Genomic DNA, 17,644 nt, shown 5'->3' with positions numbered 1-17,644 from the left:
CAGGAGTTTCTTTGAGAAAGACTACACTAGTCTCAATGTGGTCCTCTAACACATTTCCTCATCAGTGTTATTCAGGCCTACAGTGGAAACAAGGATTACAGAGAGATTGAAATGAGGGAAATGTAGGAATAAAATCAATAGACTTTTAAGTATTATAAAGGCATTATACTTATCTTTACATTTTAAAAAAGTGGGTGAAAACTATACTCAGTTGCTTCTCTAATTTTGGCTTCCTTCTGCCCATGTCTATCTCCGCAGCAGAAGAGCTGGATTGCTGCTCCAGGAGTGCAAGCACATGTCAGCCACCCACCTATGAACTGCTTCGTGGTCCTAACCTTAATGTATAACATGACACAGGGGAGTTCTCCATCAAGCACGTTAGGCCAGAGAGCAGTTGATCTGGGCCAATCATTTATATCAAGGCTGCATGTGCCCCTGTCTTCCTCCTTTATTGCTTTAGTTGTTTCATCTTCTTTTGAACAGCTGGATCTATCAAATAGTTGGTTAAATGTCATCAAGTGATTCTTAACCATTCCTAAATCCCAGCACAGAATCACATTATTACCTTTCTAAAAGATCAGGATCATCGTCTTGATTATGTTTATGACATTTTTCATTTTAGTTTATTCTCTGAATTTGGCCTCTTCAGCTAAGGTCAACAGACTTATGAATTTCCTGTCTTAGAAGCAGAAGGTACAGTGGTGCATGCTGATACATTTCAGCAGTTGCAAAGCGGAACAAAGTCTTAAACAAAAGCTTGGCACTAATATTATTAATGCACTAGAGCTGGCATATGAATATTTCTTGACTGGCTGGAATAATTTAGAGATTCTTTTTTCCTTTGCCTTTGGTATTTCTGATCTTTATATAACTTCTGTAATATCAGGAAGAGTTCTTACCTGTATAAATGCCACTTAGTTTTAAGTCTTTTAAATTTTTTGTTCAGCCTACACTATGAGCAAGTAGTAATGAAAAGGCTTAATAATGAACAAACCCAGGAAAAAAACAAACATTTTCAAAACTATTTAATAGCTATGTGTTACATGTTTCTATGAAAATTAAAAAATGTATACTTTCCTAGGACTTTTGTTTACTAGATTCTTCAAGGCGAGTAGAAAGAAATCGATCTCTAAAAAAAAAAATCATTAAAAAGTTGAAAATTTTTCCCAAAAAACAGTTGTTAGTCATGATCAGTTTAAAATTAATGGGATTATATGACCATTATCATTTTAGCACATTGAATTGCTACATATCAGCTTAAAGCTCCAATGTCCGAATTTACATACCTTTAGTGAAGCTGACAAACTGCAAGTCTTGACCAGGAAGTTATTATTTACAGTTTTAATGCTGTTTAAATTAATACAATAGCCCCAATATACTGAGTGCAAGCATAATTAGGAAGACATTGATTTTAAAAATGTATCAAAAAGTGCTGCTAAGTTCAAGCAATAAATAAGCAAAGAATACAGGAAATACTACCACACCTGTTATGTGAAAAATAATTTCTAGTTTACACAAGAAATTAAAAATGTATTTACAATTTTCTGAAAAGAACTACCTCCTTCAAGCAGTTCTCATTTCAAGTGCATTTACTAAGAAAATACCCGCAAAAATGAACTTGTCCTTTCTTCAGATCATATTGTGAGATACCAGGATAATCTTTTTTGGACATGTTATTTAGTGACAGAGGAAAATTCACTTCCCTAGTTCTATCAAAAATATTAAATTATTTGAGAAAATGAAATGCCATGTAAAACTATGGTCGATTCCTCTGCAATTCTGAGTGTCTATATATTTAGCCAAACAGAATGAAGCATGGGAAGAAGCAAGCTCAGCCTCAGGAGAACTGATAAATCCTCTCTCAAATAAGGCTTATTAGTCAGGGTTCATATGGCAAATATATATAACCTTCATACTGCCAGTGTTCTCTTGGTTTCCCAGATTACAGGTTAAGTAACATTTAAGTTACCTTTGTCTTTGATCTCATGCAAATTGTTTTTCAAAACTATGTTTTGAGATACAAAATTTCTCCAAGAAAATAAAGCCAATTCAGCATTTTCAAGGATAGTTCTGGTTACTGCTGAAGTACATTATTTAATTAGAAAATCATTTCCTCAATTTGATAATCTTTGAATGAGAAGACTCTTGTTTAGCGACTAGGCTGACTGCTTAATCTAACTGAGCATGTTGTAATTAACTGGAAACTTGGCATTCAATGTAACAACTATATGAAGCTGCAAAAAAGTAGTGATTTGTTGGATAACAAAAATTATTTAAACCAACACATATGAAATTACATATGTAAGAGTTCAAATATGTCTTTCTCAAAACAAACAACTATATGTGAATTTTATATCAACTCCCAGGTGGAATAAAATCAGGAACTGATCAAAACTTTGGCTTTTTATGTCTCAAAGTCAAAAAACACAGAAATGAGCAAGCATTTTACTGATTATTCTTTTCTTACAATCATCTCTACATGGCTCAACTTCTTCCCTTCCCAAACTCACCTTCCTCCAGTCTCCCATCAACTCGCTTATCCCCAGCTTCACACTAAAAGATACACAGGCAGTTTGTCAGAACAGAACTATTTTCCATCCTGCTGCTTACCAAGTCAGACTCCATTCCTGGGCATAATGGAATATACTTTCTGCCCCATACTGAAGAGAGCAGTGGACTCGCACCTTCCTGTACAACAGTTTGTCTTCTACTAGCCAAAAAGGTCAGTGGTGGCAATAACCAGTCAGGAACCACCATGAAGATTTTGAGATTTGCTTCTCCAGCTAGGGAATGCTGTCCAAACTAAACTAAGAAAGAAGGTTGTCTGTCTGACCTCAAAATCATGAGTCAGGCCTGAACTCACATTATTGTGCTCTCATTTCAGGGAGTGGTAAGGTCACTTATAGGTATTAGCTGGAGTGGTAGTAGTAGAGTGGTAGGCCACCTAGTTGTTTAAAATCCAAAGGTACAAATGATCAATTTATCTGTAAGTCTAATTAACTGTGAGCAAATCAACAAAACATGCTCTGGGCAAATCATCTTACCCACACTGCAATGGCATCAGTCTCTTCATAGAGAAGCTCTTGGCCACAGTCCTTCCATGTTTCCTCCCTGTATCTCCTTGAAGCTAAGTGCCACTCGTGCTTTACTGCCTGCTGTTCCCCAATATTTTTATTTAGCTTTCTGGTGCAATCTTCAATAGAGGCCATTCCACACCTTCTACTGCCTGTCTCACAACAACTCTCCTTACAAAGGCAGTTCGTGAATATGCAGGAAAGGAATACATGTTGTGGGACACATTTGTATGGGGCTAAATCTGAGCTACTGGCCCTTCTAGGACAGGTTGTTTGACTTATTTTAGATGTCTACATTAGGAAATGAATCACCCTCCAAAAGTTCCTATTTCTTTCCATGGACTATAATGAGAGCTGGGAGTGACTAGTTCAAATACAGACATCAACACTGTAGGAAGGAGAAGTCAGGTGAGATGAATCTTGCCTTTCTGACAAGCAGCTCTGTGAACACTGGGAAATAATGAAGCCTTATTTCCTACCAATTTGTGTCTTAAGTTTGATTGACTTTCTGTCTAAGAGGTGGCAAGCTCCAACTGAAGCTTTTTTCCATAATTTACAGTGATGCTCTCTTGCATGGGTTGCTCAGTGTGTAAGGAATTGTGGGCTCATAATGCACACTCTCCCTCAGTGGGAACATTAATAGAGATTCTTTTCCTCTTCCCTGCCACCAACTTTGATGAAATTTCAGGGATTTTAATTACGTTTGAGAAATCAACCCCTACCCCTACCATCAGACACCTCCCCCCCATCAAATGTGTTTGAAGTCAATAAGCATATTCAGAAGTTATTAGGTGGGAGACACACAGACACATTCACAGTGGTATGACTGCACAGGAAACCAGATGAAAAGTTAGGCTTTGATGGAAAGAAAGAAACAAAAAGCTTTTCAAAAGCATTCTTTTTTTAAAAAACATACTTCTTAGAAGTAGCTAACTGATCTTTAGATGTGCCAAAGGCTTACCTTGATATAACTCAAGAATGGTTAGAGAAAGGGAACCATCTTTGCATGGGCTTACATTATATAGTTCTAGTCTCCAGCTTATTATCAGAATGCTTACAGGAGTAGGAAGGTAATAGGGAAGAGAAAGAAATGTGAAGCTAAAAGTCAGCATGAATTAGCATACATTTTTATTTGAAATTTCATGTAATCCCTAAAGAGTTATTAAGTTAAACATACAAGACAAAATTCAATTATTAAGCTATAAAAAAGAAAAATTACGATCCCAATTCAGCTGTAATTTTTAGGGCAATCTTAATTAGTGTGTTGCTGTTGACACTCCCACAGTATATAGCTCAGGCTTTACTAAGAAACATAATAGTGAAGTTCCATTTACCAAAATATTTTAAAGCAGACATATGACTTAGTAACTGGTCTCTAACAAAGTCCAAATAAAAGAAGCAGTTTAATCAGTGTACTGCTCAGATGCATACCTACAGAACATGAAAATATTGCTGAAATAGGGAATAATTTATCGTTACCACTCAAAATGATAACACTTTTGGTGCAGTTTGTATTCCAAATAGTTCTATATTCTGAATACTGTTCAGAAATCTCACAAAAAAAACCAAAATTAATATTCCAACGGGGTACCTTATATCTGAAAAGTCAAATTATTTTACCATGAAGAATATTATCTGAAAAAAGAGAAAGAGGAGTTCTTGTATTTCTGTATTGGAATCATTAAAACATGAAAAATATTTTTGAGGGTTTTTTCTAAAATGCAACTACATCATTAGTTTGCATCAAATGTACTTTGCTCTGGTAGTTACAATAGAAATAAACAACTTACACAAGTGTCATTGAAGTAATTTATTTAATGATAAGCTTCAGCAAGTATTTAGTATTTCAGATTCTTCTATGCATTGATAAACTAATTGCTAGCACTTCAGAATATACATTGACTAAGTATACTTTGCTTCAGAAAAATATACTCACTAAATTTTCTGTACATTATTCAAAACATCGGATAATCTTAGTAACCATTTAAATCAGGAGATATTTATTCTAAAGTCTGACTAATAGGATGACAGAACATTAAAAGTTGTTAGAGATTTAACCAATGCCTTTCTGAATTTTAGTATATCAGATATAAAGCTTCTCTTCAAAGGTCTGCATGTACACACATTTATGGGAGGGAAAGGAAGCGAGTTTGCCCTGTAAACCCCGCATGGGCAATGAGAAAGGTATACATTACTTGTTGTCTATTTCTCCTTGTGAAGAGCATAAATTTTGTACACTATTCACGGCATCTGCTGCGGTCTGCGCTACACTCTGATGCAGGTAATTTAGCTGTCCTCCACACTAGTGTATATAAATGTGCCCCCAAAATAGGAATTTCCTCAACTAAATTGTGATGCAAACTACTACAGTCAGGTGCGGATTTAATTTCAGGTCTCAGTTTGGCCCTCAGCCTATTTTTTTTTCCTCTTCAGTGACAGAAACTTTACAAATACTGTAATTCATTCTCTCACCAGAAAAATCACTGTCACTAAAGTCTCCACTGATCTCTTAAATGAAACTAGAAACAATGTACCTTCCTCATCCTCCCAGCTGAGTGACTGGCTTTGACACTGCCACCTGTTTGGTGGGTCTCCTTGGGTTTGGAAGCTGCTTCATCTTCTGGCTCTCCTCTGAGGTCTCTTACATGCTTCACAGGATTTTCTCTTGCTGAAGAGGTGCTGTCCTTGATCCTTCTCCCTCTTCCTCTGCCTCCCATCTCTGGGAAAATTCACCACAGACTACAATTCAGCAGTGTTCCCTGTATTGACAATTCACTGATCTCACTCTTTCAGATTAAGCCAACCTCACTCTGTTCAAATCAAAGTTTGCCATGTCTTTACAGACCTCTAGCTATCAGTTTACTCTAAATGCCTAGAATAGAATAGTTCTTGGTCTTTTCTCTGCAAATCTTCCCTTTACTTCCTTTCTTCATAGCACTATCATTGCTGTCCTTACCCTCACACGTTTTTAGTCAGTTTTGATTCAGATCTCTCTTAAGAGCATCATATCCAACATATCTCTAAAAACCTTGCAGATTATTTCTGCGTAACTGTTCTTTCCTGTCTATCCACATAATTCAAATGCTAACCTAGGACTTCTCCGTTCCTCAACATCCTTTTCTTTGGTCTCAAGAAGTACCAAGGATTATTCTCCAACTCCAACAGTTCAACTATTTCAAGACCCTCTTTGCATCCCTCTACTAGCACTCCTCAGCAAAAAGCAGATGCTTTTCCAACTTTCAAAGATTATCAAGGCCTATTCCACCACATTTATTATCTCTTTATCTTCAGTGAAATGTTTCAGCTGCATCCTGATGTCGGCCCTCACAACCATTTATCATATTTCCTATTAGCACCTTTCTCCCACAATGCTTCCCAACATTAGTAGGAATCCCCTGCAAAGTTACCTCATTATTGTTCCTCCACTCTCTGTTTTTCCCTGGCACAATTGGCAATACACAGTCCATATCTTACTACATTTCTCTATGTTTCTCTTTCAGTGGAGAAACACAGAGGAATCACTTCACTTCACCTAACATTGGATGTCCAAAACTGAGGCATGTACTCTGAGCTAGAGGTCAGTCTACGCAGTCATCAGTTAGGCACTTATATTATATGCATACACTAGGATGGAAGTGCCTAGCTCCAGATCCATAAAAACTTGCACATTTTGTCCAATTATACTTAGTACATCTGATAAAAGACATAACCTCTTTCTCCAAATCTTGTTTTTGCTATGTCCCCCACAATATGTCCCCAGAACAAGGGCCCTCAAGAATACAAGCAGAGTGGCAACAGAAGCCCCACAGGTATCAATACAAATCAAGAAAGATCAATTATTCATGGCTAAAGGAAAGCCATCTTCAGCGCTGGGCAGAACTGTTTTTAGGGCATAATAAAGAGAACAGAGAAGAGGTATCCAATGTATGTAAAATATTCTATACATGGTGAAAACACAAAGGAGGTAAGAAGAAGGTATGAAAACAGCTACAGCTTCTATACGAATGACAGCAAACAAAAGAAAGGGAATTGCTCCAGCACTGGCTCCCTCACATCTAATCGGTGCCAATTCTTCTCTGTAGCAGATCCTTCCTCACCTTTGGTAGAAAAAAAGCTCTGCTCTTTTATTTGCCATTCACCAACTTCTGCTACCACAACTCCATAATCACTCGTAAAGTATTAACTTTTACTATATAACTGAGTCAAGTAAGTTGAAATTTTAAGGAGCAATGTGTATGCATGTGTGTGTTTTCTGCTCCAACATTCCCACATGATAAAGTGACTGATACTGTAGCACCAAGCCAAAGTAAAGTTAGATGCAATAAATAAGACATCCATGATACTTTGACCATACGTGATGTACAGGATGGGCTAAATACCTCATTTTATTAGCCTAAATTAGGTGAGATGAATCCTACTCTTTGTATCCATTAGTATCGATATGTCTTATACTCAGATTAAAAGTTTGCTGGACAGGTGCCATGTTTTTGATTAGCCTTTTTACAGTGCCTCACTTTCTTTACTCTGCAGGGGCTTGACAAGAACTCCGCACTGGGGTAACAGCAACTGCAAGAATCAGCACAACAAAGCCAAATGGAATAAACTGCTCTGAGTCATGAACATGCACATGACTGTGACCCTCATAAAACTGCCTGCACAATAACCCCACTCTGTGCTAGTACAGCACAAATCCAAAGTGCAATATGTCTCTAAAGGAAGCCAAAAGAAATGCTTACCAGAAGAAACCCAATGGTTACCACAAACTGAGCTAATACCAAAAGAGCAATGAAATATCCTGTGATATAGAAGATTTTGCTTTCACTGTCCCAGTTCCCAATTCTGCCAATCAAGAGTAATTTAGTTGGAATATATTATGCTAGCCTCAGGGACTGATAGATAACTCCTATGGTCTGAGAAAGTGAACTTCTGTTGTATGAATTTATATATTCACATCTTCTTTGGTAATGTATGTTTCTGTGGATTACATTTAAATTAAACAAACAATAAAAAAGTATCAGCAATCAGCAGATTGTAAATTAAAGTAAAAATATTGACCGATTGCAGATGTTGCTAGACTAACCACGTTGTTTTGGGCAGCTGCCCAAGAAACATTTGCTGTTTTATAAGCAGCCTTGTAATCACCTATCAGCAAGGTACAGCTCCTTCACACAAAAGACAGTTTCTTACATTAGACTTCTTGTATCACCTCCTGGGTTATGCCACATTACTGAATCATCATATAAATACCATATGTAATCCAACAGTGCCTGCAGTGACAGCGCATAGTCTAAATGCTGTATTAAGAAAAACTGTGTTCTTTCACAGGAAGAGGTGAAACAAATGTACAAGAGATTCTGGAAATGTCATTAAACCTTGACGGAAAATAATTTTTTCTAGTTCAACTCCATCATTAGTCATACTTGCATTTGCTTCATAAATGACTAACTCTTTAAGAGATATGAGCAACAGCTGATATTTCCAAAAGGGCTTACTCCGGCCTAATTCTGCCCTCCCCCCAGGCTCAATGGAAAAATGTCCATTAGCTTAAACTGGGACATTATTAGGCGAACAAGACATACTTTCAACAAGCACACACTGTTTTGTTTTTAAAAACAAGACAGGATCAGTCTAGACAAAAAAAAAAAAAAAAAAAAAGTTCAGCTTCTGATTTTTCCATCCATCTCAAAAACAAGGTTAAGAGCAGTGGAGCCTGGCGTGGGCCTCATCACAATGAGTGGAATGTAGCTCCTCAGTCTAGAGTGCATCCCTGCATTCTTCCATCTCCCCAGTGCTTGAGCCAATCCAGCTCATGGATCTTAGTCCTTTATCAGCACACTTAGAGCCTGAGGGCTCACTGAATAACCATAACTACTGTTGTCTTATGATATTAAACTCAATTACCTCCTGCACTGAGGGCTCCTGAAAAACTGGGTATGCTGCTCATTTCAGGATTTATTCTATTGTCTCTGCAGGTGCTTCCACGATATGGGCACACTGTCAGGTGCCTATTATGTAGCCATCTATGTGGGAGATGGCTGTTGAAGTTTGCACTGCAGTCAGTTGAGATCTAGCCAACACAGCCAGTGGAACCTGCAGAGCTGGCTATCTCGTCCTGCACTGATACCTGCACTTGGTAAGCTGAAGAGCTTTTTAGAGATGGCTGAAAATTTTTTGAGGAGAAACAGACTTTCATTTCTTTTATTGTTAAATAGATTGACAAAGTCAGACTAGGAGATATTTAAGTCAGCTTTACCTATTTTTCCATAGTTAAATCATGCCTTCCTTTCCCTATGAGTTTCCATAAAGATGCATAAAGCACAGACTACCTCTCTGTAAACAGTCACCTTTTATGGCACTGAACTTAGAAGAGAAGGCAGACCACATTATTCTATCCCACTGTCGCCACACCCAAGGGTCCCACTGTTATATAAGGCTCACTCACAAAGCTACCCCATTTATCACTGCAGTAGTAAACAGTTCTTTTGATGATCACACACAGGAAACCAGGCAGCTAATGCTGACCTAAGTTGCTTGTAAATCCAAAATTCCATAATTTCCCATTGATTTCCAAAGCGGGAACCATCAGATGCCAGGAGACATAACAGGTATGCCTTATAGGCAAACTTCTACACCCTACATGGCTCTGATGTTACCAGAATCCTCAAGATATAGGATATCCGAAGGCTGGAATTCTCCAAGCTGTTATTATAGGAGTTTTTTACCATGCGCCCTGTTACTTTCAAGGAAATTTCCTTCTCTCTGGTGCCAGCCAGCATTTGACCAAAAGGCTGAGCTCAAAGTATCTCTCTAACACATTGTCACATCACTCAGCTTTACTGAAGGTACCATTAGATTTTTTTTTAAAGAAAAACCCTCCAAAAAAACCCATTTTACTGATGTAGCTAACAGACCGTGTAGGCAAAAGCATTTATAAAATCCCATGTATTTCCCAATTTATATTTTGGCCCCAGTCCAGAAAAGTACTTAATTTTAATGGATTATTCACATATTTAAAAACAGGTATTTTTGTGTGCAACCGTGGGATCTGGAACTTATTTGTGCATCATTATGAATTTGAATAATGAGGACAAATGATGTCATGCTCACAATCTATATGACTGAGATCATGAAGACAGAGAAGACATTAACCTCAGATTTATCACTGATTTTGACTTTCAACAGGCTTATGCTGGGTGCATTTGCTCTTAAATTCAAATTCTTCCAATTTGTGTTTCAGTCATCTTTTCTGCTGGTTTTGAAAATCACATGGGAATATTTCTAATCATCCTGGCTTTAATAAAAGCAATCTTCATTGTGGTCACAATCTAGAATGACTGTTTTGTTTCCAAACTATCTGTAACAAGCCCTGGAAATGCTAAAAGTAAAGAAAAAATCACAGTTTACGCAACGAAAGCCCTGGGCAATAATCAGAGAGCATTTGATTTATTGTTCTTTCACCAGGAAGTTTTTGACAATTCTAATTTAAATGGCAATGCAATTAATTAAATCCCTAACAGCTTTGCATTGGAATACATATCTGGATGTGTGTAAAAACAGAATGTATTCCCCTCTGAAGAAGCATCATGCTGCTATGAATTATGTGATTTATGACAAGTATTAGCATGTAATAGCACTGAGAATATTTCTGTTTCAAAGTATTTTATCATTTTCAACAGGAACTTATTTCTGACAACAAAAATATTTCAATTGCTTTTATCAGAATAATAACTTACACATAAATGGTCATATTTAATGACAAAATTTGCAAAAATTAGATACTTAAAATTAGGCTCATATCTGGGGTTTAAATGACTCATTTTTCAGAAGTAACATGAGGTGCTCTTCCTCTAAGGGGAAAAAAATAGAGCAATTATTTAGGAAGACAAGCAAACAACCATTAGACTGGTAACTTAGGGCAGAAGGTGGAAGATTATTATGAATCTGATAGAGAAAAATTCTTTTGTGACCACAGATGTCTCTATGAACTGTAAACATAAATGGCTAATATTGCACTTCCTGTGCAGTTAAATTTCCCACAGGTTGATACAACTTTAAGGTTCCCATCTTGTGCATGATCAAACTTGAAGATTAGGCAGATTATTGTCTGTTAACAATGCACCATCTATGCAGAACTCACTCTCACTTAGTTTGAAATTTGCAGTAGTTACACATTATAAGCCTATCATTTTAATATATTCCAGTGTAATCATGATAAATGCAAAAGAACTTAAAGGAAAATATGATACATGACAACAGAAGTATGAAAATATATTCAAAATTTTCACTGGGATGAGAACTCTAAGATGGAAGCAAACATAGCAAAAGGGTTATTTCCAACTTACTAAATGACTTACTGGTAAAGAAGTTTAGATTGTCAACTAAATATACTTTTAGTTGGGATCACAAAAGCAAGTCCATTTCCTTCTGTTTTTACCTTCTAAATACTACTAGACAAATGATGCCTGCTAGCTGCATGTGTATTTTTTTGTAAAAAGAAATACAGCTACTGTAACTAGCCACCTAAGCATCCATATACTAAAACTAATTGTGCACATGCAAATTTCCCTTCACTGAGATTGGGATGCTCAGGGTACAGCATGCTAGATTTGGTGCTAGGATACCATTGAATATAGGACCTGTATGCTTCATAAGCAAGACAGTGTGGCCTCTTAGGCTAAATATATACTACACAAAAGTAACAGTAGGCCACAGTAGGAGGATTACTTTAAAGTTCTTACATCCTCAAGGAGTCAGAGCGTTGTCAGGATACAGCCACACTCCCCTTGGCCTGCCAATATGAACTGTCCTTTAATGGTGGCTCCAGCGTTTGGGGGAAAAGTGTACATTGAGAAAAAGTAATAGTAGATAAGGTAAGGTGGGGAAGGGCTACCCGGTACTGCCAAAGTCAAGGCCTTGGACTCATCCTTACCCTACAGCACAGGGGACAGTGCCTTTACCAATTCCTTTTGGGCGCTTTCTCACTCCTCGGCTCACCAGCTCCTTGGACCGAAGTACACAATGTTTTAAACACAAAATTCACAACAGGACCATCATCAGCCCCCCAGATAGCAGACAGTTGCTTGAAATGGAGATTGCCATTTAAAACTCTTTACTTAAGTAAGATATAGAACTGAACCTGTCTTGGTGGAAACCTGCCAAAAAGTCCTGACCACTGACCCAATAGCTATGCAGAAGCTTGTGAAGCTGCCTTTATCTCTGTCATTCTTCTCACATTGCTCTGTGGGAGAAGAAAACACTATCTAGTACTGGGCAGAAAATAACCCAGGAAGAGATAAACAGGTGGGAAAGGCAGGTCAGCAATAAAAGACAAAGAGAAGAAAAAGTAGACAGTAGAAGGCAAAATGAACATAAATGGGTGTGTTGCAATATCATAAACTGAGTTTTAACGTACAGAGTTTATCAGTGTACATGGTTTCTACATTAATATGTTCCTATCTAAGCTATTACTTATTTTTCTCTTCTGCATTTTCATTTGAAAAATCTTTTGCACAATGCCAGTGTACACAGAATATGGCAAGGATTCACCTCCAGATTCAGACCCATGAAGATGTGAACTATATGAGAGTTTTTTGTCTAAGTTCCCATTGTGGCCAATGGAAATTCTAATCAATATAGTAAAAGGTGTTTAGAGCAAATGCCTGCAGGATGAAGCAAACCACACTTCAGATTCCATTGAGTCTACTGGTGAGATACTCATATCAATTGCTAAAATCGCATGCAGTGCCAGTGGAGTTATGAAGTGTGTCCCAACCTGCTTCCAGCTGCCACTTGAGAAAGACACAGGTCCTGTGTGTCTTCTGTCATATCTGTGAGACCCATGAAGATGTCTTGGATACAGGACTGGATGAACATGTTTATGCAAGCCTTACATCCCCACCAGGAGATTCAGTGGGAGCTTAGACAATTAGCTCACATAACATCGGATATTTTAATCAAAGCTGTATACCATCCTCAGGTTCACTACTGTATTGAGAGTCAAGATATTTTTTGTTACATGACAATTAGCCAGAGTATAAACTGTATTAAAATAGTGCGTTCATTGACTTTTTGTTCTACAATTTTCTGAAATAAAAATAACCCAGGAAATTTAGTGCTTGCACTGGTCAATAATATTTGAAGATTCCATTAGAATGGTTTCAAGACTAAATTATTTTAAAATCAATGTGGATTTGATTTATTTGTTTCTCAATTGAAGTGTTAATTAAAAATCTGAAATGTTAACTTTTAATTAAAATACTCCATATTTATGTATGGCTAATTACTTCCAGTTACTGTGTCTTTCATAGATGTTGCCCACATTCATGCATAAATTCCACTAAAAACTGTTGAGATAAACTTAGTTTTACCTTTTAGTTCTCACGTATCAGAAAGTAGTAAAAGTAATGTGTCATGTATTGGTGCGATGTTTCTTTTTTGTATATGTGCTATAGTGCAGGCTTTATGAGAGCTGCTAAATCGACTTATACATGTGGTTTACCTAAGGTGCAGTTTATGTTATCTAGTTTTAAGCAGTAATAATGTAGGGTTCTTCTTAGTCAGCTGAGAGAAGGGAACTTGCAGAAGGTTATTATTCCCACCCTAGGATATCCATTTCAGATGTCAGGAAAAATCTTCCCCCTGAAGTTACCTTTTCCTCTCCACTGACTGCAGAAGGAACATAAATGAATTGCTTAAATTAAATGGATGAACTCAGGAGCGATGAGTTACATCCCAAGTCAAGTATCCTATTTTCAACAGTCATCTCATTGTCTACATGGAAAATGCAGAAAATTCAGGCGTGACATGACCATGGGGAAATTTTCTAACTTCTGTAAAGTGAAGGTTGACCCAAAAGGGGAGCCACAAGGTCACGCTAAACTTCTTTTAAAATTGTATCAGATAAAATTATAGAGATTCATACTCACGAATTTAGGTATGCACGCTATCTTTCCATCGTGTCTTAGTGTGCAGCGTCACCAGACAAAACAGTCCGTGAACACTACTTACTGTGGTGAAGGTACACTACATCTGATTTTCAGTTACACTTAAAGCTGTCCAGGCCCCAGGGGCCCCAGCATCCCTCGCCGTCCCTGCTCTGCACCCCAGGGCTCCCCTCCCTCACCCAGCCCCAGCCCCATCGCAGCCCAGCCCGGGGCCGCTGGTCGTTGCCCCACGGCACCACAGTGGTGCCAGCTCCAGCCCCGCCACATTCCTGCCCCTGCCCAGCCACAAACCCCATCCCCGTGGTAGTGCCCGACGCCCCCCGGGGCTCTGCTCCCTCGGGGTGGATGGACGGGCTGTGGTGGCCAGCACCAGCCCCACCGGCAGCCCCTGTCCCACAGAAGCCGCTGGAGCACCAGGGAGCCCAGGGTTTTTTTGCTGCTCACCTGAACTAAAAATGTTAATGTTTATTTGAATCATTTTTCGGTACTAGAATAGTCCAGGATAGGTGCTTTTCTGAAAGAATCGTTCAGATTTCTACATAACCAGAAGTCTTACGCATTTTCAAACCCATAACTCTACTCCGTCTCCAACAATAATTACAATAAACACTGGCTTATGGCGCTTAATTATTTCAGTAATGTTTTTATTTTACATTCGCTGTCTCAAAACTTATGGAAAAGCTGACCATTCATTTGGAATTTGTTTCTATCTCTTCCTTTCTGAATAGTTGAAGAAATTAGTATTTTTGTGGCAGTTTGTGCATACAGAAATATCAATTATTTTTAACCTCGAAACTAAGAGAAGGCACATCATCTGTCACTGAACTCTTGAGTTTGACACTAAAGTTATTCCATTAAAAAGAAGTTATTAGAGCATCATGAAGACATACACAATCAGTCTGTCAAAAATGATATTCCTGTAAAACCTTCAAAAAGAAAACCTTTCTTGTCAAATAGGCACAATTTGTAGATGGCAGATTTTAGCTTTAAAATTAAAGCCCAGAGAACTTTGCTTCCATGTCCCTGATGGATAATAGCAATTTTTAAAATCAATACTACATTTAAGTAATAAAATGTGACAGGCTATGTACTGTACAGGAATACTGCCATGTTTCTTATAATATTACCCATTAGGACAAATCAGTGATTGTGACAGTGTCTAAAAATGAGGCATAATCTAGCCTGCCTTTATTCTGATACAGTTGATATAAATATATAATGTTATATTTTGCTCTATGAATATATTAGTGGCCACCTGTTAGTTACAGTAGTCAATGGAAATAGTCCATGGGAATATCACTATCAGCAACTTTATCCAAAGTCTTCTGAATTTTACTAAAAGAGACCATTGGCTTCAATAGGTCCTGACTGAAGCAGCAAAAGCAGAGGAGTCCATGGTAAGTTGTAAGTCTACATTTGGTTATTCTCCCAGTCACTGTAAATAGTCTTTACAGCCCTCATCAACATGAAATACAGCAGAATAAATTATCCATAATTTTTAAAAGAAGGTAAAGACTTGAAAAATATATGAAATAAATAACGATCTTCATCCTTTTTATTAGCTTTTGCAACTGTTTTTCTTTGAATACTTTTGCTGTTCTCTTGTGGCCTTAGTTTTGCTCTCTCCCTCCCTGCTGTGATTATTCATGGCTATACTGCTTGCCTTCATTCTTTTACGTTTCATTTATCACTGCCACTACAGGTAGACCTCCTGCTCTTGCTGAGAAGGACACACTTTTCCAATTTAAAAGCTTCTCATTACACTGGGAGAAGTAAAAATTGAATTCAGTCTATTTAGGAGTGAATTTCTTTCAAGGCACACGAAATTTCAGTCACAATGAAACAATTCTGTAAACAAGGTTTCCATGAATAGTGTGGACAGCATCTGAGGACCAGTCCAATACATTTTTTCAAACAGTCGGGTCAGCACCCGGGTAAGGCAAATATTTTCAGTTATATAACAGACTAAATCGCAGTGTTTCAGTATAGCTTCTGAATCTGCTTTCAAAAGCCAAGAATATAGGCAAAAGGCAAAAATTTAGAACCCTCCCAGAAGATACCCTGTGAAAATAAACAAAATATTGACATCAAGAGAAGCAAATGTAGTAGAAGTAGCCACTGTCTTTCTGACAGTGGAATAGGGAAAGAAAGGAAAACCCCTTGAGCAACCCTTGAGAAGTTATAGAATACATGGCTGGGAAACCAGTGTAAAAGAAGAAATAAAAGCTTCCAGAAAGTTCTGTTCCATACACAAACCCACACACAGAGAACATGCAATATTTACAACATTATTTAAAGCCTTTTTTTTTTCTTTTTATGCTTGTGCTATTTGCACTGGCCTGAATGTCAATAATACATGGCTACCCAAAGGCAGGATCTGGTCCAACCACCTAAAACACAGAAAATACAGCTCTTAAGCTTTACATAAGAGCATGGTCAACAGCGTCAACCCCAAAGCTGATCTCCAAATGATTGACTACTTTTGGACCTGGTGCCAGTCAAGAGCCAGTAACAAGCCACATACAGTTACATTGTTTAGGTGTCCATGAATGTATGTTTTAATGTACAAGCTAATACAGACTATAAGGCCCCAAGAAAGATGGGCTCCTCGCTGAAAATCAAAGGAGGAGGCAAGAGTTTTGTATCTCATTCAAGCAGTTATTTACTACTCAGTCAAGCACAGGGGATGACTCCTAGCATAACAGATATATTTACATGTCAATGAAAGGAAAACAATTTTTACCCTAATTAAAGGAACAAGAAGATTATTTCCTGTTTAAAGAGAGAATAAAAGTTTCCAGAAAGAAAATAAAACAGCCTGGACTTCCTATTAAATGTGAAAGGGGCAATATGAACCCTGATGGTCACAGGGAGAAGGGGAGGGGGCACAAGAGCTGATGTGATTTCAAAAATTGTCTGAACATTTCAGAAAAATATGCTTTCAACAGCATGGACTTGCTCTTTTTTAGCCTTCTGGTTCATTTCTTATCATGAATTTTGCAATATTTTACCACTGTAGTTTAAGATATGTCTGGGACTTCCAGAATCCGTGGCAAACATCTCCTTTTTATAAATATTTTCTAAACCAAATTAATAAGATCAATTTATTCAATTTAGATTAAGCTGTTAGATTATTAGATTTTCCCCCTTGTATAACATACAGCTTTTTCACTACTACACAGCACAGAGGCCAAATGGGCACCACATCTATCAAAAGCAGATCATTTCCTTTTCCATGCACAGCATGAACTGAGGTGGTAACAGAAAAGAAATACCACCCAACTGCTTGCTCCAAGACAAGGTAGAGGAAAACAGCAAAAGATTCCTTCAGTCCTGTTTCTCTTCTTGCCAGAAATATTCCTCTAATCTTACCTAGCCAAATGAGCCGGGCATGATTATCAATGAGTGGAGGCACTCAAAAGAGACTGCAGAGTCTCTAGCCTTTCCTTTCACGTGAACCTACTCAAGCATTGCAAGGCACTGGCAAACTTGTGCTTTAGTGAGCTGCAAAGAAACACGAGTGCTAGACCACAAAAACAGCAGAGACGTGGACACAATAATCCTGCATGCGTGGCCCACATTTTCATTAACATTATTAACATTGATGGATTATCTAGAGAAATAATG

At 37.7% G+C, this 17,644-nt stretch overlaps 1 protein-coding gene across 2 annotated transcripts in view; it reads right to left on the bottom strand.

The window, feature by feature from the left end:
- Nucleotides 1-17,644, bottom strand: part of OCA2 (OCA2 melanosomal transmembrane protein) — a 217,772-nt gene that overhangs the window by 11,859 nt on the left and 188,269 nt on the right. The window contains exon 25 of one of the 2 annotated variants that reach the window (XM_064501789.1): nucleotides 4,944-5,793. The exons of the other annotated variant lie outside the window; for it this stretch is intronic. Within the exon in view, the coding sequence (XP_064357859.1) occupies nucleotides 5,688-5,793 (106 nt within the window). The 3' untranslated portion in view covers nucleotides 4,944-5,687. Of the gene's footprint in view, nucleotides 1-4,943; nucleotides 5,794-17,644 lie in introns of those variants that run through there. 2 annotated transcript variants of the gene reach the window in all.

The sequence above is a fragment of the Dromaius novaehollandiae genome, chromosome 1, assembly GCF_036370855.1.
Source record: "Dromaius novaehollandiae isolate bDroNov1 chromosome 1, bDroNov1.hap1, whole genome shotgun sequence".
NCBI classification, from domain to species: Eukaryota; Metazoa; Chordata; class Aves; order Casuariiformes; family Dromaiidae; genus Dromaius; species Dromaius novaehollandiae.
The sequence above is the reverse complement of the archived record's forward strand: the minus strand, read 5'-3'. Positions and strand labels throughout refer to the sequence as shown.